The sequence below is a fragment of the Erpetoichthys calabaricus genome, chromosome 12 (genome assembly GCF_900747795.2).
Source record: "Erpetoichthys calabaricus chromosome 12, fErpCal1.3, whole genome shotgun sequence".
NCBI classification, from domain to species: Eukaryota; Metazoa; Chordata; class Cladistia; order Polypteriformes; family Polypteridae; genus Erpetoichthys; species Erpetoichthys calabaricus.
In genome coordinates, this window is record NC_041405.2 from 31,315,819 (window position 1) to 31,337,807 (window position 21,989).

Consider the following 21,989-nt stretch of genomic DNA (forward strand, 5'->3'; position numbering starts at 1 on the left):
AATTTAAAATAAATAAATAGACTGTTACCTAAGAGTGACACAGTGGTGCAGTGGTTGGTGCTGCCCCAACACTTTCAGATTCCTACCGTCGAGTCTCGGCTTGGCTGATGTCCTGCTGAGGTCTTGTTGGTGGGAATACTCCAAGTGTCTTCTCACATCCCAAAGACATGATGGTAAAAAATAACTGGTGGCCCTTTATGGATGAGCCTGACCAGTAGAGGTCTGATACCCCATTCAGAGTTAGTTCCAGCACTGCATCCAGTGCTGATAGCATCAGCCCCCATTGACCCCAAACTGGTTACCTGCTGTAGAAAATGAAAGTAGAAGCCACCGTCCACTTCAGGGATGACAAGATACAACAAAATTGTTACGCTGGTGAATATCCTTGGAAGGTAGGAGTATAGTATTCATATAGGGTTCATGTACTGTATATACACGACATTCATGTACATGTCCTCTACACGTTAAAACACCTCCTCTTATTTATTCTTCACAAAAATATCCTTCATAAGTCTCTTATTTGTAGATTATATTATATATAATTTGTCCACAGTATATACACTATAAATACAAATATGCATCTAGTACATATACAGTATATACATGCACATCCACACTTACATATACACAAAAACACACATATACAGTAAATGTACATACTTACATACAGTATCTATGCATAAACACAAGTTGGCAAATTCATACACAGTACATAAAATATATACACACATACAGACATACACATTCTGTAAATACACTCATATACAAATACTTATACAGATCAGAAACAAATACATACATATACATATAGATACACATAAACACACACATATATACAGTACATTCATATATATTACATACACATATACATGCACATACATACATGCAAACACATGTAGTAAATATCTATACATGTGCACATAAACACACATACATTATACCATCTATCTATCTATCTATCTATCTATCTATCTATCTATCTATCTATAAATTCATATACATGGACATGCATACATACACATACAGTAAATCCACACATATGTGAACACATATCATGCACATACATACATAATTACATGCTCATAAATACACACATGTACTATACAGTACATAAACATAAAAACATACATACAAATTCATACACAGTATGTACACATATACATAAACATACACACACACATATACAGTATACACATACAAGCAACTATACTTACACATGCACGTGCATACACATAAATACACACATACAAATACATATACATAAAAACATATACAGCATATACATATATATACACATACATATAATACACACAAACACATAGGAATACCTATAAGTACATATAAAGCACATGCAGTACACCCAAACACACATATATGTATATACGGTACACACACACACACATTTACATGTACATCAGGGTCTCAAAATTGTAGGTACTTCTCTTTGCAACATTAAAAATGAAAAAATGCCCTATTGCTCGAGACATCCTTTTTTCTCCCCTCTATGCATTTCCTCATTAATAAGTTCCAAAATTAGGAAGAAATGACCACAGCATTTTTTTTTTTGAAAAATAAAAGTTTATTTACAACAAAAAGAAAAAAAAATAAATTACAATCGTCACAATAAGAAGCTTGTGTACGGAGAAATAAGCACCACCTTTGAACTAAGCATACACAATTAACAAACTGTGACCGGTTAGCTTTAGCATAAATATTTAAATTGTACAAAAAGAATGCAAATGAAACATCAGATAATGGCAGCTGTCGTCTCACATGCTCAGTGAATCTTTCATTTTTATTTATTTTTTCCCTTTATTCCCCACACTGGCGCAGAGAAGATGGCAGATTCCTCGACACCGAGACGCTTCAACTGCTTTGATCATAAAGCATTCAGTCCGAGCTCCAGTTGGAATTCAGCTTCACTGAGCTCACCGCCGAAAATCAAACAGTTCAGCAGGCCTTCACTTTGCAAGTGAGGAAGATAAACACTCCGACCCATTCGGCGTATCTTATTACTGCCATGAAAGGTGGCAGCGTCTTCTCCTCCTCCTTTTGCTTTTTGTAACCTGATCAATATAATCCTATAAAGTGTTTTGTGCTTTTTTTAAATAGTAGAAATGCAATTAAAAACACACATTGACCTTGACGGTTCTTTTAAACGGGTCAAAGAGGCAGATGTAAGGAAGTCTTTGTTATAAGCGTCTGTACACTTCAAAATGAGCAAAACGAATGAGGAGACGCTCTTAAAGCCGTTGAGTAACGTAACGCAGCGGACCTCTTTCAAAGGCCATTTGCACGATTTTTAATTGTCACAAGGTTACCCAGTTAGAGAAAGAAAGAAAGAAAGAAAGAAAGAAAGAAAGAAAGAAAGAAAGAAAGAAAGAAAGAAAAGGCGTCTCCTGATTTCTTCCGTCCAAGCATTTGAAATAAATTCATCGTCTTTAACTGGCGGATTTAAAAAATGTCCTCTGAGTGGTGTCTCAGATCGATTTAAAACAAATGAAGCAAAACATTGGAAAACTTGGAAGCAGAGTCTTAGAAAAGCAACCTTCAAAACAAAAATGCACGTCGGTGCCTCTGACGGCAAACGGATATTTAGTTGTTTTTTATTTGATTTGATTCCCAGACCCCCCCCCTCCTTAGGAGTTGTCCAGTGCTGAACTCCCAGGTCAGGTCATCATAGAGTCCACAGAGCTCCTCATGAGGTGACTTGCACTTCCACAACTTTGCATTCCCACAGGCTCCAGGGAAGACTGTCATAATATAATTTTTTTTAAAGGCTTCCATTTCAGGATAGCCTGCTGTTCATCTTGTTGAATTCTGGAATGCACAGTTTGTTTGTTTTTTTTAGATTCCCAAAAGCAAACCATTGGATACCAGGTATTTTAAGGAAGAGTCACAAACTTTAACTCGTCTCTTTGCTTCCAATTAAATTGAAAACATGCACAATTCACAAAACAAAACCCCATACATATACATAGCATTTACAACAGTATACTGCATAAGGCTATCTAGAGGCCGAGTAAACTGCCAAACAAACAGCGATATTTACAGGAGACTTGTAAGGCCCTCCCAACATTTCTGTGTGTTGCCACCTCTTTTGATCATACTCAACTAGTGACCCTCAGCTCCCTCAAACAGGGACAGTTAGAAATGCGAGCATCCAACTGACAAGCAATTCTGGATACACCTTTGCTTCATAAAGTTCTGGACAGGTTGACTTGGAAAAAAAGAAAAAAGCTATTAGCTCTTCACATGAGGTTGGTGAAAAGAACGAAACTGTGGAATGTCTTTTTTACCAATCGGAAAAGTGCTATATACTCGCCAGAATGAGCAACTGCATAATATAAATTGGTCTCCCTCTTCTTCTAATCCAATGTTAGCGAGTAGCTCTCGAAAAGAACTGTAAGGCTGCGATATTTTAAACACGTCAGACCTGGAATGAGCTGATAATGGCCCATCCTCAAGAGCTACCTGCCGATTGTGCGGCCTACTGACCAAAGCATTCTGTTTAGTAACTGATCCAGTAATCCTGAAATCCTGAGCAAGTCGCTTAACCTATAAAAAATAAATGTATATATACAGTATATGTATATACAATTGCACTATCACTGTGTATGTTTAAAGCACCCTCGTGAAAGAAAGGTGCTATATAAGACCAGGGCCTTTCTCATTATCGACCTGGCCTACTGCACATTTGCCAGGCTAATACCCTCTTTGTGTTAACCAGTAAGCCCATAGCAGCCAGTTAAGACTGAACTTAAATTAATAAAGATGACCCAGCAAGAAAAAAATGACTGCCTGGTATAGACATCTAGAATGAATATGTGCTAACCGACAGCCATTTTCACAGCTAATATATAACTAATCTAGCCAGTATGTATCCAGCTACCCCTAAGAAGTTATAAATCTGTTATAAGAAATGTCGACCACACCTTTTGTAACTTGCCAGGCTGTCAACTATCATATTAGAAAAACACAAAAGCACTTTAAGTGACAAGGGTCCAGTTGTGCATGACCTAAGCAGACAGTGACCAAAGTGTGGACGTCATAGCTGGCTGAGTGACATACAGCTGACAGCCACGTGAAATGGCAAACACTTCCCTCCTCCTAAACAGAAAGTGACCATCCCGGACAGTAAGAAATACAAAAGGCTTCTGAAAGAGCGAATTAGCTAAAGAGCTAATAAATAGCTAGGAGACCTGCTAAAGATGACAAAAGAGACATTTCTAAACTTAAATTTCAGTGAACAACATTCCTTATTTAGAGTTGACAGAGCAGGAGTCCCAGATTGCCAGCCACGTCCATTAGGGCACCGGGCCAGGCTTTCAGTAAAGCTGTGACTCTCATGGAGTCCTTTCATTGAATAGAACACCTGTCTCTGTCCCGGCCCTGGCCTGCAGCATGACCTCCCAGAATCTTGGACCGGACATACTTTAGATCTGAATTGACGCTGGGCCGGCGGGCAAAGGGTGATATCATTCCAAAAGCGTGCTCTTGCTGGGGTGGTGGGTCTTCCTTGAGGCGTCGGCCCCGCATCCGACGGAAGGATCTGCGCTGACTCCTGCGTTGCTTTTGCGAGGCCACGAGCTGAAGCTGGAAGTCTTGAGGACTGGCAGAGAGCTTGCGGTGCAAAGAAGGGCTCATTTCATGTGGTAGACCGGCAATGCCAAACAGGGAGCGGAAGAGGGCATCCACGTTGGAGTCACGTCGGGCAGAGACCTGTGAGGTAGAACAGGCGAAGAGGTTAATATTAGGCCAGACCACTAACAGGTTGTATTTTAAAATTAGGACTGGGCAGGCTGGACTGGTGTAACTTGAACATTTGCCCAAAGTCATCCGAGTGACAGCAGTGCCCAGTCAAAGTCAAAGGTCAAACTGATATAACAAAGGAGGCTTCTTGTATGGCTTGAAAATGCAACGACAACTAGGAGCCATCAGATCCAGCCTGCACCCAGCGGCTTCTGCTGTGCACGAGTGTGGCCAGTCTGACCATACTGCTTAATCGTTTTATAAAGAAATCCTAGCACAATGTATTTACTGAGCAAAGAAGAATAGAAAAAGGCAGACTTAAGCTGTAGGGAAATAAATTTACAAGGTGATTGAAAATAATCCAAATACCAAACTAACCACAGGGAAATACATTGAGTGTATTAAGAGCTTGCAAATGTCATGGCAATTTACAAATAAATGAAATGAGGAGCCAATCGAGTCAGATTTCACTTTATGTAACATCTTTATGTAACATCTTTGGTGCACTAGTAGGTTAAACAACACATTTAAGGTCACTGTAGATGACTAGTGGGGATGGAACAGACATCTTTGTGGTTTAGTGTCCAGTGCCTAAGCCACACTGCTTACATCTCAGAGAGCACAGCGGAGGCAGCTGTAGGTTAAATCATACAAAAAACATTACAAGTATTAAGGGCACTTTATGGCTCCAGAGCCCAGGATTCAGACCGCACTACCAGCATGGACATGCCTGCAAAATTGATGACATTACTTCTTCTTCTTCTTCTAGCTGCTCCTGTTAACAGATCATCTTCTTCCATATCTTCCTGTCCTTCTCATCTTGTTCTGTCACACCCATCACCTGCATGTCCTCTCTCACCACATCCATAAACCTTCTCTTAGGCCTTCCTCTTTTCCTCTTCCCTGGCAGCTCTATCCTTAGCATGCTTCTCCCAATATACCCAGCATCTTTCCTCTGCACATGTCCAAACCAACGCAATCTCACCTCTCTGACTTTGTCTCCCTACCATCCAACTTGAGCTGACCCTTGTGGCACCCGGCTGGGGTTCATGCCCGGCCGGGATGCCCAGGAGGACCGGATGAGGGCTTGTGCCTCCTCCAGAACACGAGCGGGTGACTGCCCTGGTTGTTTTGGCAGCCACGGGTACATAGCATGGAAGCTCTACCCTGTAGGGGCCCGTGGCCACCACCGGGGGCACCCCAATGCCTTGGAAGCCTTGGACCTCAGCACTTCCGCCACACCCGGAAGTGCTGGGGGGAAAAGGATTGAGGACACCCGGAGGACTTCCAGGTACACAGCCAGAGCTTCCGCCACACAGGGGTGTGTCAACGGAGGCTCCTCAGGATGCACCTGGAGTCCATCCGGGGCCGCCTCCCTCCATTCATTGGCAAGAGTCGGGTGGAAGTAGGACGGAGCTCAGAGGAGAGGAGTGGAGGTGGACCAGAGACTGAAGGCATTGTGTTGTGTGGCCAAGGACTTAAGGGGTGATTGGTGCTGCGGCACTGGCTTGATGCACGAACTGTAAATAGTAATGTGTAATAAACGTGTGTGTGGTGAAACCAACATGTCTACCTGTCTCTGTCCGGGCTGTTCCCCACACCCTCTAATGTCCTCATTTCTAATCCTGTCCATCCTCGTCACACCCAGTGCAAATCTCAACATCTTCAACTCTGCCACCTCCAGCTCTGTCTCCTGTGCCAACACATATAACACAGCTGGTCTCACTACCGTCCTGTAGACCTTCCCATTCACTATTGCTGATATCCGTCTGACACTCTTCTCCACCCTGCCTGCACTCTCTTTTTCACCTCTCTTCCACAATCCCCATTACTCTGTACTATTGATGACATTTACATTTATTTATTTGGCTGACGCTTTTATCCAAAGTGACTTACACCATTTGAGATACAATTGGTTACATTTCTTTTTGTTATTTTTTCAATTTGAGCACAGGTGGGTGAAATGACTAGTTCAGGATCACACAGTGCCAGTGGTGGGATTACAAATCTCAAAGTCCAAAGCCTTAACCACTACGGCACGCTGCCTGATCCCATGTTGTCGTCCGTGTGGAATCTGCACGTTCTTTCTTTTTCTGTATGGGCTTTCCTTTGGGTACACTGGTTTAACTCCCCCATCAACTTATATCTCTCTATTAAAATAAAAAAATCCTGGGATGAGACGTGACTTTTTCAAAGAGATACTTTCACGTCCCGCAAGACGAGACTTTGTGCCAAGAGATTTAACCACGCCTGGGGCCGGAAATAAAAGACAAAGAGTAGATGACAAAGTAGAACATTGTAAAGAATTCAAAAACGTTGGCGCGATACACATGCAGAGCAGGTTAGAGATGATGAAAGTATGAAAATTTGAAAGTCTCATAAAACTGATAGTAAAGATCGCATTAGTGCAAACAAATGGAAATTACAGTATTACTTGGTGAAATAACAGAATGGCAAAAAGAGATCGAATATATTGTTTGGCTTTAAACTTTAAGTCGGAGACTTGTAGATCATCTAATGCATGTTGCCATCAGCAAAAAGTAGTGTTTCTTCCCAATGAAGAGGCGTATCTGCGAAAATTTAAATTTGATGAAAGTGAAATCCCCATACGCGAGTGGCAAAGATGCAAAATGGCTGGCGTGTAGCACAGGCTGGGGGGTTGACGAGCGAAACAAGCAGGGGGCGAAGCCCCCTAGTGAATTGATAATTCTAAACATTAGTGTGCCCTGAGAAGGACTGGCTTTCTGTCCAGGGCTGATTGCTGCCTTGCAGCCAAGTACTGCCAGAATAGGCTCCAGCCCCCTGTGACCCAAAACTGAATTAAGCAGCTTTGACAATATTATGCCATGTCGTGGCACAGGTTTATTCAAGCCAAGCCAGACTTGGTTGGCCATTTTCATTTCCTGGTTAGTGCTAATCCTATCCAATCATAGGCACAGATTTTTTTTTTTTAACTACCGTGATTTTACCCCGCCCCCTTTTTAAAAATAATTTGGTTCATCCACAATCTTAACGCATTTATAATCAGCATAAGGTCAAGCATGGGGTCAGGAATTCATTAGACATCTGTATTGCTTTCTTTTTCAACATTATTCATTTTTAATGATTTATTTCTTTTAAATATTCTATTGTTCTCTTTAATTTTCAAAGGATACAGCATGTTGCTGGGCAGCAGGACATACTGTACATTTGTATGTGCATAATTGCACTTGAAAATAATGTGCTGCATACAGCAAGAGATCCAAACATTACAATCAACCCAATGTTTTTACTGGGCGGCACGGTGGCACAGTGGTAGCACTGCTGCCTCATAGTAAGGAGATCAGTGTTCATGTCCATGCATGGAGTTTGCATGTTCTCCCCGTATCTGTGTGGGGATGCTCTGGTTTCCTCCCATAGTACAAAGACATGCAGGTTAGATAAATTGGGGATTGTCAATTGGCCCCAGTGTGTGTTTGTCCTGTGATGGACTGGCACCCTGTCCAGGGTTTGATCCTGCCTTGCTCCCTATGATAGCTGGCATTGGCTCCAGCAGACCCCCATGACCCTGTTCAGAACAAAGTGGGTTAGAAAATGACTGGCCGACAAAAAACATAATTTTGCTAGCAAATCTTTGGCTTTGAATCTCCTTTACACGTTATGATTTTTGACTTGGAGAAAAGGCTGTATGGACTTCACGTGTAACACATTTATTCTCTGACCATTCTTTGCCAGTTCCTGTAAGTAAACCTTGGCTAATCTTCACTGCACTTTACATCTGATTGAACAGCTCCATCCACTCAATCCCAAGCTGTTTCCCCACCCATGAAAAGACCCCTGAAATGCCTTGGAATGTAAAGGCTCATCATAGACTCTACTATAGAATAAACCAGGGGGCGGTGAGCAGCCAGTTGGCTCAGGTTCCCAGCACTATGACTGTGTCTGACCACGGACCCTCCAGAGATTTATCTTCTCCAGCGATTTTTTGTTTTCCTCTTCTCCATTGACAACTGGCCAGAGTTCAACAATTAATTAATTGACAGATATCGCTGGGCTTCCTTTAAGTTAATCAGATTTGAATCATTTTGTCCATTTAAAAAAATCTATGTCTTTCTGTGTACTCAATATCCATCCATCCATTACCCAACCCACTATATCCTAACTACAGGGTCACGGGGGTCTGCTGGAGCCAATCCCAGCCAACACAGGGCGCAAGGCAGGAAACAAACCCTGGGCAGGGTGCCAGCCCACCGCAGGATGCACACACACACACCCACACACCAAGCACACACTAGGGTCAATCAACAATCCACCTAACCTGCATGTCTTTGGACTGTGGGAGGAAACCGGAGCACCCGAAGGAAACCCACGCAGACACGGAGGAATGTACTCAATATGTAATAAGTAATTTGTAAAATGTGTTTTTGTATTTACTTGTGAACTTGTCAAAGTACTCTCCACCTGCATCTAGTGAGAGCGTTATACAAAAGTAAACTACATTTCATAGAACTGAATTCAGACGGAGCAGCACTGCTGTCTCATAGCTACAGCGAATGGGGTTCAATATTCAGCCTGGTCAACTGCTCTGTGAGATTTCATGTTCTGTTTGTGTTCTTGGGGGTTCAAAGATGCACATGTTAGGTTAGGTGATGGATTTCAGTTGGCCTTGTCTGATTAAATGTGTCCAGTAATGAAATGGCATCCCATTCATGGCCATGCATCTCCTTCTGCTGCAAAAGGCTCCGTCTTCTAATGCAATGTGAAAAGCTGGCTCACATAATGGATAGAAGGATGGATGGATGGATGGATGGATGGATGGATGGATGGATGGATGGATGGATGGAAGTGAAAATCAATAAGAAGATCTCAACATCCCCCCAAAAAAAGAGTGTCCATGTATTATAAGGGAGGTCCATTGCATTAAGTCTTTGCCAAGCCAAAACTTGGATGTTCCTTAGTCACAACTATGTAATTCCAGCTTCTCCCTCACATTTACAAGTTTTAACTTTTCGTTTACTGTTTAAAGCTCCACATAAATGATTGCCATTTTTTGCACTAAACTAGTTCCTAAATATGAAAGTGTGTCCCAGATTGCTCATTTCACGTTAATCCACTCAAAAGGGGCACTCGCAGCAAGCTGCATCTCCACACTCAGTTCACGCTACATCATCAGGTTTAATGTGTTGCCTGGGAGAAATCCGTACGTCCATATAAAAGATCTGGTTCAGTGTGACCCTAAACTTTGTCAATTTTGGGTATTACCTATGAAATTCTCATGCTTATTCTAATAGTAGCCTGATAATAAAATTCAAATGGCTAATCACCTCAAAATAAAGGCAGCAGTCCTCAACATCTCCCATGTCCCCAATGATCACACCACTCTCTTCTTTGCTCCGGGACAACAACATCTTTTCCACTTCTCTAGCTGAGGGTACAACTCGGGCATCTGGTCCTCTGTCACTCTTGTTGCCACACAGAGCCATGGGGACAACCATCTCAGCGATTCCTCGGTTGGCTCCATTAGTTGAGCTTAATGTGCGATCTCGTAGGCAGGACTTAACATCCAGAATCTGCTGCCGTAGCCTCAGGGCCTCTTCTAAAGAGTCTCTATCATCCAAACTGAAGACAAGTAGGAAGATGTCCCCTGTGGAGAGAGAGAGACATAGAGAGAGGGAGAGTGAGGAGGACCTGCTTGACACAAAACTTAAATAAAATCAGACAGCTTATAAAGATGTACCAGATAATGGCATCTACATCAGAGAAGTTGAGTGATTAACGTTGGACATAGAAGTCACAGTTTTGCTTTACCTCCTACATTAGATACTGTAGTTGTAGGCAGACTGAATACTGAGGCTGAGATGGAGCTGAGATGAGCTACTTATGACTGACAATGAACTTTCCAGAAGAACCTTATCACTCCCACAGCTTCTAGAAGGTTCTTTTGAGGATGTCATGGAGAACAGGTCATGAGGAATCAGCCACCTACTTTCTGTTGTAGTAGTGACTGTGAGGGCTGTCGCCTATTATTAACGTGAGATGGAAAGACAGGTGAGCTGGAGCTTGTCCCAGTGTCTTTGTGTGTATTTGTTGTTCTGGACATGTCTGCTTTGACCCCTCACTGTGAAAAATTTTATTAAGTGTACAAAGATTAAGTGATCACCAGTAGTGTATGTAACAATTAATACGACCATACATGCCAGGGCTGAACAGCAAATACTTGTGCGGAGCCCCAATATTGTATTGTATACTTATTTACTCTATAAAGCACTATATGATAGTACTGATAGTACTTGCCGATTGTTGTTTATACACTTACTGGCCACTTTATTAGGTACACCTGTTCAACTCCTTGTTAACGCAGATATCTAATCAGCCAATCACATGGCAGCAACTCAAAGCATTTCGGCCTGTAGACATTGTCAAGATGACCTGCTGAAGATCAAGCCGAGCATCAGAATGGGGATGAAAAGTAATTGAAGCGATTTGAACGTGGCATTGGTGTGCATATTTCAGAAACTGCTGATCTACTGGGAGTTTCATGAACAGCCATCTCTAGGGTTTACAGAGATTGGTCCGAAAAAGGGAAAATATCTAGTGCGTGGCAGTTCTCTAAGCAAAAATGCCTTGTTAGTGCCAGAGATCAATGGAGAATAGCCAGACTGGTTCGACCTGTTAGAAAGGCAACAGTAACTCAAATAACCAATCGTTACAACCGAGGTATACAGAAGACCATCTCTGAATGCACAACACATTGAACCTTGAAGCAGAGGGGCTACAGCAGCAGGACACCACACCAGGTGCCACTCCTGTCATTTAAGAGCATGCAACTGAAGCTATAATTCATATGGGCTCACCAAAATTAGACAGTAGAAGATTGGAAAAAGGTTGCCTGTTCTGATGAGTCACGATTTCTGCTGTGACATTCAGATGGTAGGGTCAGAATTTGGTGTCAACATCATGAAAGCATGGATCCATCTTGCCTGGTATCGACAGTTCAGGCTGATGGTGGTGGTGTAATGGTGTGGGGGATATTTTCTTGTTACACTTTGGGCCCCTTAGTACCAACTGAGCATCATTTAAATGCCACAGCCTACTTGTGTATTGTTGCAGACCATGTCCATCTCTTTATGACTGCTGTGTACCCGTCTTCCAACTGGATAACATGCCATGTCACAAAGCTCAAATCATCTCAAACTAGTTTCTTGAGCATGACAATGAGTTCACTGGACACAAATGACCTTCACAGTCACCAGATCACAATCTGATAGAACACCTTTGGGATATGGTGGAATGGGAGATTGGCATCATGGATGTGAATCCAACAAATCTGCAGCAACTGCGTGATGCTGCCATGTTAATATGGATCAAAATCCCTGAGGAATGTTTCCAGCACCTTGTTAAATATATGCCATGAAGCATTACGGCAGTTCTGAAGGCAAAAGGGGGTTCAACCTGGTACTAGCAAGGTGTACCTAATAAGGGGCTGGTGAGGGTAAGATTAAAGGCTTATGGGATCCTTATTGTCACGTTTACAGAGTACAGTGAAATTCTTACTTGCGTGGGTTAATCAACATTCAGCACGTTGCCAGGCTCCAAATAATAATCTTACCTTGAAAGTTCTAAATCCCTTACCTGAAAAATTTATGAACTTACACAGTGCTAAAATATCTTCAGTATGGATCTCTCAGGACCCTAATACCATATACTGTATTTATCTGACACTAAATTATAGATATTTCAAGGGAGGATGAAATATGTGATTTGCTTTAAAGGGTAAATAGACTGTAAATGACAACATGCTAGTGTATTAAATATTACTTAAAACACATCACCGATGTGAAGCTTTAGCTACCTCTGTTGGGATATAGTATGGATCAAGATCCCAAGGTTTGCTTTTTCTGAGTCTCTGAGGTAGGACATGCCAATTCTGTACAGCCTCCAAAAGACAAGACAGCGGACACCATGACAAAAGTATTCAAATTGATTGGTTTGCTCATCTCTTTTACTAACCTGCCTCTTCTGCTTGTCTGTGTTTGACTAATAACGCTAGCTGCTAGTGGCACTATAAGGAAGAATTTTGGTATTACTAAATGTGACAATAATGACTTATTATTATTAAACATTGTGAACACCATGGGGTGCTCCAGCTCCCCAAACACCCAACACAAGCAGACTCGGGACACAAGTTAAAAGCCAAAGAGTCTTTTATTTGTGGGAAACTCTTTGAACCAAGTGTTTCCCACCACTACAGCCACAAGTATATGCAATAAGCACAATAAGCACAATAAAGCAACTATACTTTGTCTTCTCTCTCTGTCTCTTTGTCTCTCTCTTGGTCACTGCTTCCTCCACACCTCCACACAAACTTTGTCCACCCCCTCCTGACTCTGGCTCCATAATACAAGGTAGACAGTCCCTTTTATTTTTGCTGCATCAGAAGTGCTCCCTATCTTCCGTACATATGGTCTCTCAGCACTTCAGGGTGAGGCGGAAATCTCACGTTGTAGGGACTCCCCAATCCTGCAGCTCCCCCTGGCATGTCTCATGGGACCGAACAATATCCAACATGCCCTGCAAGCACCCATGTGGAAATTTGAGCCCTGGCTCACTGCCATCTAGCATCCTGGGAGAGATAAATCCCTGTGTAAGCTGTCTCCCCCTGGCCTTCCCTCCTAAGAGCATCCTAGCCGGTTAAAGGCACTGGCCATCCTTCACAACATTTACTTGAATCCATTGTCTCCTTTAAAATGACATGGAAAAGACAAATCATCTTTTCTCCTAAACCTGTGTACTATGAGCTATGCACCTCTCATTATTCTCCATAACACATCGACTGAACTTTCATTTGTGACTCAGACTATTTCATTCAGCACAAGTGACTACATTTGCACGCCCAATACCATCTGATCATTATCAGTCTGTCAGCAAGAGAAATGCACTGCAACCCAAGCAGTCTAAAATTAGAAAAGTAGAAAAAATCTTTTTTTTTCATTTTCCAAATCTGCTTATTCTATTTCATTATCAAGAGAGGGGAGGTCCTGTCCTGGCATCACTTAATATAAGACAGGAACTACCCCTGCTGGGCACACTCACGCACATCCTCAAACTTCATTTCACAGCACACCTAACTTAAGCCTCCCTGGCCTAAAGCAGAAAAGAAGACTACTCAAAGAAATCCCCCCATAGCCACACGATGGGAGACGGTGCAAAATCCACTGAGAGTGACCAAAATCCAGGATTCTGGAGCTGCCATTCCTGAATAATAATTAAAGTAACTAGCGGGCTCTGCCCCCTGCTTGTTTCGCTCGCCAACCCCCTGTGCGGGCCCTACATGCTAGTCATTTCCTGGATCTGCCACTTGTGACAAATCGCTCTGTGCTTTTGGATAAACATGAATATCAACTCTGTCTTTGATAGCTCTGTCTTTCGAAACTATTATCGCTGACAATTCGTCACATGTTGGTTTATTATATATGCGAGCGTAATCTTTCGGATTCATATAGAAATCCAAGAAAACTTCTTTGTCTGTGTTTTTTAGATAAATTTTGTGTGAAATGTGATACTTTTGGATGTATGGATTGTATCCATTATTGGCTGTAGAATTTCTAATACTTCCGATCGTTTAACTCTTTCGATTCTATGTTGTATCGCTTCTCTGTGATCATAAATATAAACCTGACCGAATTGTGGTTTCTTCGAAATTAAACTTGTCGTAGCTTTAATTGTTGTGGGACCACAGATTCTCATAGCGTATGGTCCAGAATCGTGTAAATCTAAGTTTTGAGCATTGAATGATGCGAACGCGAACAGATTATTGTAGATTTGGATATTTTGCCTGTAGTGTTTGTGGATTTCAATTTCACCAAATAACAAATCTTTAATTGCTCGCAGATACGCTTCTTCAATGGGAAGAAACACTATGTTTCCCTGATGGCAACACAAATTAGACGATCTACAAGTCTCTGACTTAAAGTTTAAAGCCAAACAATATCTACATACGAGTATTTCTGTCATATCACCTATGTCTGAATATTCAATCTCTTTTCGTTGTTCCATTATTTCACTGAGTAATAATTTCTGTTTGCTAGCGCTAATGTGATCTTTACTATCATTTTTTGAGACTTTCGAATTTTCGTATTTCCATTATCTCTAATCTGCTCTGTATGTGTACCGCGCCAACGTTTTAAATTCTTGACAATGTTCTACTTTATCTTCTACTCTTTGTCTTTTATTTCCACCCTGGGCGCAGCTAAATCTCTTGGCACAAAGTCTCGTCTCGTGGGACTTGAAATTATCTCTCTGAAAAAGTCTTGTCTCGTCCAAGGATTTTTTTTATATAATAAAGAGATTTAAACAATTTAAATTATATAAAATAACTCAGGGTCTGTTAAAGAATCATATAAACTAGTTTCTCATGTAAAAATCCTTTAGTAGAACTGATAGAAGTATTGTTAGGAGACTTGACATGTCCTACAAGTCGAGCCAAGACATCTTCCTTAACCGTACACTTTGATCTTGTGTGTATCTGTAAAAGGGAAAAATAAGTAGGGGCTGAAAAAAAATGAAAGAGAGTTTGAGCAGGATCGTTTCTAGCCTTTTTAGTCCCTAAGCGGTTCACCTATTTCACGGCCCTCTTCCCTCTTTTCTATGTAGGATGGGTCCCAAGCAGTTGCTTAGCTTGCTAATCAGCAGCAAACACTAGGTTTGAATCACAACACTTCAGGGATCAAGACACACACCTCACTCAGAATATACGGCCAAAACATTGCACCTCTAACCCTCCTTTCTATGTATTTTTTCACTTTGTGAATAACCATTGTACTTTTTTGAATATGTGTGCCTAAATCGACACCATTTTGTCAGTAAAATCCAATACAAGTGTGCGGTGCCCTCCATGTACATGTTTTGGTGGGTGTTTAAGAGGCTGTGTGTATACACACCCAATCAAAAGTCTAGATGCACACAGACATTTTCATGTTTTTGATAGACATTGGTATCTTGGTTATAAAGATGCCATTAAATTGATTTAAAAATATATTCAATGTTTCTAATGGCTATTAATGCTTGAAATAATAGATTCGTCATTTATTATTCACAGGTCAGGTCAGGTTGGGTTGCCGCACCCACCACACAACGAAACAGCTCAGGATCCTGGTTAGTAACCCCCTCAGGCAGACATGCGGTCCAGTCCCACCCTCTGGAACAGACCACCTATCTGCCAGGTGTTATGTAAGCGTCCCCTTGTCCTGGTCCAGCCACTCGGGTTCTCGACAAAGAGGATGCTGTGAGCCAGATCACCCTCGAGGAATCGTGCCACACGATGTAGTTAATGTGCCTCATTCGGGACTCTGTGAGCAACTATTCATTTGACACAAAGTCAAACCAGCGGTACCCAAGGACTCTCCAAAGAGATGCAATACCAAAACAGTCCAGTCTTCATCTCAGGTCACTGGATAGCGTCCATGTCTTGCTGCCATATAGCAAAACAAGAAGCACCAGGATTCTAAAGACTTGGACTTTTGTCCTTTTGCAAAGTTATCGGGAGTGCCACAGAGTCCTTTCCAGCGACCTCATGACGCCCCAATGCTCTCCCAATCCGTCTACTGACTTCATAGGAAGAATCACCAGAGACATGAATGTTGCTGCTGAGGTAGGTAAACCTCTCGAGGAGGTCGACACTCTCTCCACAGACAGACACACTGCTGATGGCCGTGCCCAAGAGGTCATTATTATTATTCTTCAGATATGACTGCAAAGCTCCATTATCAGCAGCCATTCTTTCAGTGTTCTCCCTAAGCTTATCCTTAATCAGTTATGTATAAATGTTAATTGGTTATTAGAGAAACCTTTTGTAATTGCATTAGCTTCACTGAAACCTCTTATTCTGTTCACTTGGAATGCCAGATGCAGTTCTGGGTTCAAAAATGGCCAAAAATGAAACAGCTTTCTCAAGAAGCATGTCAGTCTGATGTTGAATGAAAGATAAGCTATCTCATGTGACAGACTGACCAGAAACAAAGGTGTCTGTTATTCTCTATAGAGCAGAAGGCAGGCTGGATGTAATCAAGACAGAAAAAGAAGGGAAAGAAAGACCCAGATGGACAACTGCATAAGACGATAAGGACACCAGGGCCTGTAGTTGGAGAAACAGATGTCTTTCAGATCCTCAGTCGGCTTCTTCTTTAAATACACACCAAATACCAATGACTCCTGGATGCTGAACATAATACGCTTTTTCAGTCATCTTCCAGTCAACGTCTGTGTTCTTTAGCCCATTTCAATCTTGCCTTTTTATTTGCCAGGTTCATATATGACTCTGTTTCTTAGGCCAGTCATATTTTCTCGGTTGCAGAGGACATTGGTATCTGGCGTGCATTTACTGAAGTTGCCAACTGAGGATCTGTAAGGTTTTTATTTCTCAAACTATAGACTCTGATGTCCTTATCCTCCTATGTAATCATCCGCCTAGTCAGATCCAGTCTGCCCTCCGCTCTCAAGACTTTAATAGACACCCTGGAATGAATTCTTCACTTTCTTGGCAATCGTTCACAGGTAATAAACTTCATTCTGCAAAACATCGATATGTTTCTTGAAAAGGCTGTTTCGTTTTGGCCATTTCTGAACCCAAAAGTGAACTTTAGGATTGCAACCCAAGTGAAGAGAATAAGAGGTTTTAGCGGTGTTAATGCAAAGGTTTCTCTAATAACCGATTAGCATTTATACCTGCAGTAACTAATTAAAGATAAGGGAGTCAACACTGAAGGAAGGACTGCTGAGAATGGAGAATATGTGAATAATAAATTAAAAATCAGTCATTTCAAGCAGTAAGAGCCATTAGCAACACTAGTATATATCCTGGCTGTGTTTTTAAATCAATTTAAAGGTATCTTAATTAAAAAAAGGTGTTTATTTTTATCAAAAACATGAACCTTTCATGTGCAGACTGTTAGTGTACATGTGAGATTTGTGTTAAACCCACCTCAAGGTTTTAATTCTCCTGCCCCCGTGATTCATTCAGTACTGTCAATGTCCTTGTAACTGTCCTTTTTATTTGATTCCCTTTTATTAATAGCGTATTTGCTCTGTAAAGCACCTTGCGATGTTTTATAAAATGACTAATTGATCCCCAGCTTACGCGTTCCATGGTTTAATGGTTTACTATTTATCAAAAATATGTTCAATCACAGATTATCCAATATGTCTCCACAATGAGCTGACAAGATTTATAACTCAGTTTTCACTGCTGAAATTGAAAGCCATTTGCCAGGTTATTTTACCTGAAATATGCCAACTGTAGAAATGTGAAAGTCTTTATTTGTATAAGATTATCCGCCGAATAGATACATCAATGTGACCGGCGAGATGAGCCAAGAATGTTTTATTAATTCTTGTCCCTAATGCCAAGCATGGTGCCATTTAGCTATTTTTTTTTTTGGTAGCAAGCTGGTAGCCGTACAGAGTGGTACTACATTATCTGGCCTCACTCTTATGTTATTGATGCCAGCTGTTTAAAGAATGCCTATACATTATAGCTGAGTCCGTCATCGGGCATCTTCAGTGGTAAGAGTGACAGCATCACAATGGTTTACCTTCACTGATATTTGCCCGGCTGTTCTCATTGCACATTTAATGAACAAGCTGACCATCCTCTTTCTGCTAAAATAATGAAGTCCAAATCAAGTGAAGGTCAAAGGTTTGCAATATTAGGAAATATGAAAACACAATAGATTGTGATGGATGGCCAGGATGCCAGCCGGGTGGAAGGACTGAAGAAGAGAGCACGGTTGGGATATTATCTCTCCCAAGATGCCAGAGGGCAGCCCTCCCTGGACTGCTACAGCACCATGGATCCCAACAGGGCATGCCAGGAGTTGTCATTTGAAGCAGGGCTGTTGGGTTGCGTGGGGTGCTGCAGGGACAGCTGAGCCCTTTGTGGCACCACTGACACCACACCTGGAAGTGCTGCCGGAGGAAGGTCAAGAAACACCTGCAGCATTTCTGGGTGCACTAGAAAAGGAGGGGGTGAGGAGTCAGAGTCGGGAGGGGGTGGACAAAGCTTGGGGGAGGAGGAAGAGCGGAGACAGAGACAGAGAGAGGAAGAAGGAAGGACTGTGCTTGTTTGTACATTTGGTGCTGTGTACTGTACTGTGTAGTGGGGAGCAACAGAAAAGCACTTCCCCGCTTAAATAAAGGCATGTTGTCTGACAAGCCTTGTGGGTCTGCCTGCCTGTGTTGGGGTTGGGGGAGCCGTACACCCCCTGGTGGTCCACAGATTGCATTCAGTGTATAAAACTCTGAAAGAGATCTAGAGCCCCTAAATTAAAACACCCAGTTCCATCTTTGTCAAATCACAACACCCTTGGCCTCCCTTTTTCTTTCAAATATCAGGATATTTTCAGTCTAGAAACTATTTTTTTTCCCCCTGAATTTAGAGTGTTCCGAATGATCCATACTGAAAAACTCCTTACCGGTGAGAATTGCAAGTCGTCTCATGGCTGGGAAAGGCTGATTTCCTGAGGTGTCCAGAATATCCAACTGGTACATATCTCCACGAATGTTGTACACTTTACGGTGAAAGTCCTCCAAAGTCGGGGTGTACTGGTCTTCATAGTGGCCCTTCAGGAACCGTGACACTAGAGCCGTCTTGCCAACACGAGAGGCGCCCAACACCACCATGCGGTAGGAGTTTTGAGATGGCACCACCAAGGGGCAGCAGTTACCACTGGAGGTTGTTGGCGGAGGGGACAGGGTACGCATGTTAGGTGGGTGGACTCCACACAGTCTGTAAAAGGCAAGTTCCAAAAACAAAAAGGGAGTCAGAGAATTCAAGAGGCTGGATGAAGCATATTGTAGAAAAAGATAACTTCATAGTCAGAGGATGGTTATTTTTAGTAGACATGGCTATGTCATAATTCTCAATCAGCGGCATTCATGATTCCTCAGCTTTAGCCTAATCAGTCATACAAATCAACTTATATAAATCAAAATTTGTAACAGGAGGATTGAGTTTGAACAAAACATGTATTAAAACTATACAGTAATTAGAGTTAACATTTAAACAAACAAACATAGGGAAATGATTTGAATATAAAAACCCTGCAAAAAATGTTTATGAAATACTAATAGGTGAAAAAATCTATCTATCTATCTATCTATCTATCTATCTATCTATCTATCTATCTATCTATCTATCTATCTATCTATCTATCTATCTATCTATCTATCTATCTATCTATCTATCTATCTATCTATCTATCTATCTTCAGAGTGACACCATAGGAGAACTATTTTTTGTTCCACATGAAGGTTCCAGAAAGAACCTTTATATATTAAGATCTGTAGCTGGTTCCATAAATATCCCATGATTAGAACAGATTTGTGAAATACCAATGGGTTTATAATTTTAAAAAGGACTCTTGTTGCATAACACAATCTAAATTCAGGTGTTCCTGATCTGTTAGTATCCTGCTCCTGTAAATGTCTGTTTAATTTACACATTATGGACTTTTCAAAACCCAAAGAACCAATTTCATATGCAAAGAACCTTTGACAGAATGAAATAGTTCCTTGTCAAGCAATGGTTTCTGTGAGGAATCACACAACCCAAAGTGCCAAATGGAAAGGCAAGCGGGCTAACAAAAAATGCTTTACAGGACAGAAAATGTGTAAGTGTATGTGTATACTTGCTATCTATCTATCTATCTATCTATCTATCTATCTATCTATCTATCTATCTATCTATCTATCTATCTATCTATCTATCTATCTATCTATCTATCTATCTATCTATCTATCTATCTATTAACTAATTGTTCGATTGTGTACTATGAAGCACTTTCTACAATTAGATGGTGATGTGGGAATATGCATTGGGTTGACATCTGAGTCCCTGGCCCGACTTGTATCTTCTCTCCATATCCATGTGGTCGCCCTAATAAGATTGCTGCTGCAATATTCCGTTATTTTGCAAGCGTACGTCATTTTGTATATACCAGAAAGTTATGGTTTCCTTTCACTAGACAAAAGCTTGTGGGTTAAGGCTGATAATCCTCCCTGAACTGCCCAGGTATGAATGAGTGTGGGGATGCAGGTGAATATCCACGGGATGGCGGGGGTCCTGTCCTGCTGTGTCTTTGTCTGAAGGGTCAGGTTTACGCTAAAAATGAGCCGATTTCGAAAATTAATGACGGGATGAGGGAGCATATTTCACATACATATAGTCTTTGTTTTTTATCATTGCTATAGGGCAACCCGGGAAAAGGATATATATTATTTAAAAGGACATATTTTATTCCTAATTAACAGTTTTGTCAAATTAGATTAGATTGTTAATTATATTATATTTTAAATATGCACATTATTAAATTAAAAGACAGGTAATTCCAAACTCAGATCTGTTTGTTGCAGATAATTACACCTCATGCACCGTACGCAACATTAATTACTTTACTGCAAGCATTAGGCAGTAATTTCTCGATACGGTTAACAGTTCTCATTTTAACATTATAAATCATATGCAAACCGCACAATGTGCTTTGTTCAGAATTATTTTTTTCCGAAGCAGACATCCAAGTGATAATGAGGTTGGAGGTATTTTTGATGTATCACCTAAAGCTGTTGGAATGTATTCAGGTTAATACGAACATTGCCAGGGGATTGCCGGCAGGATTTTATAGCAAACGTCACAGAAATAAAATTTAAAAGAGAAAGACCAAACTACTTTGCCCAAGAAGTAATCGAATTTGAAAATGCAGGTTTTAATCATTATATAATAAATACAGAGTTGTAGAGTGGGATGACCAAATGTTACATCTTAAAACTATATGTACAACGAATACTGGAACAAAGGGTTGACGTTCTGGAAAAACCCAATAATCCACGCGTGTGATTTAATTATTTAATCAATGATGCGCAATAATATGTGACAAAAAGAATATATATATATATATATATATATATATATATATATATATATATATATATATATATATATAGAGAGAGAAGAGAGAGAGGAGAGAGAGAGAGAGAGAGAGAGAGAGAGAGAGAAGGAAAAGATAAATAAGATGTCCTATGAATTTACTAGGAATATAATGTTATAGTATTAATATAACAATACTGCCTGTGAACCACATAGCTATTGCACAATGCGGATTCGTTTTCCACATTGACATCGTTCACTGTGCCTCATAAGGGGGCGCTCGCTCACCTTTAAAAGCTTTAATGTCCCAAATGCATCATCACATTAGTTAACGTTCGAC

The 21,989-nt window shown here is 41.1% G+C and overlaps 1 protein-coding gene across 1 annotated transcript in view; it reads right to left on the reverse strand.

Annotated features, from left to right (window-relative positions):
* Positions 1-2,629: 2,629 nt before the first annotated feature.
* The window catches only part of LOC114662042 (GTP-binding protein Rhes-like), a 20,399-nt gene continuing 1,039 nt past the window's right edge, over positions 2,630-21,989 (reverse strand). Inside the window, exons 2-4 of the mRNA XM_028815336.2 lie at positions 19,200-19,513; positions 10,056-10,375; positions 2,630-4,722 (exon numbers count right to left, since the gene is read on the reverse strand). Of these exons, the coding sequence (XP_028671169.1) occupies positions 4,360-4,722; positions 10,056-10,375; positions 19,200-19,488 (972 nt within the window). The 5' untranslated portion in view covers positions 19,489-19,513 and the 3' untranslated portion in view covers positions 2,630-4,359. The remainder of the gene's footprint in view (positions 4,723-10,055; positions 10,376-19,199; positions 19,514-21,989) is intronic.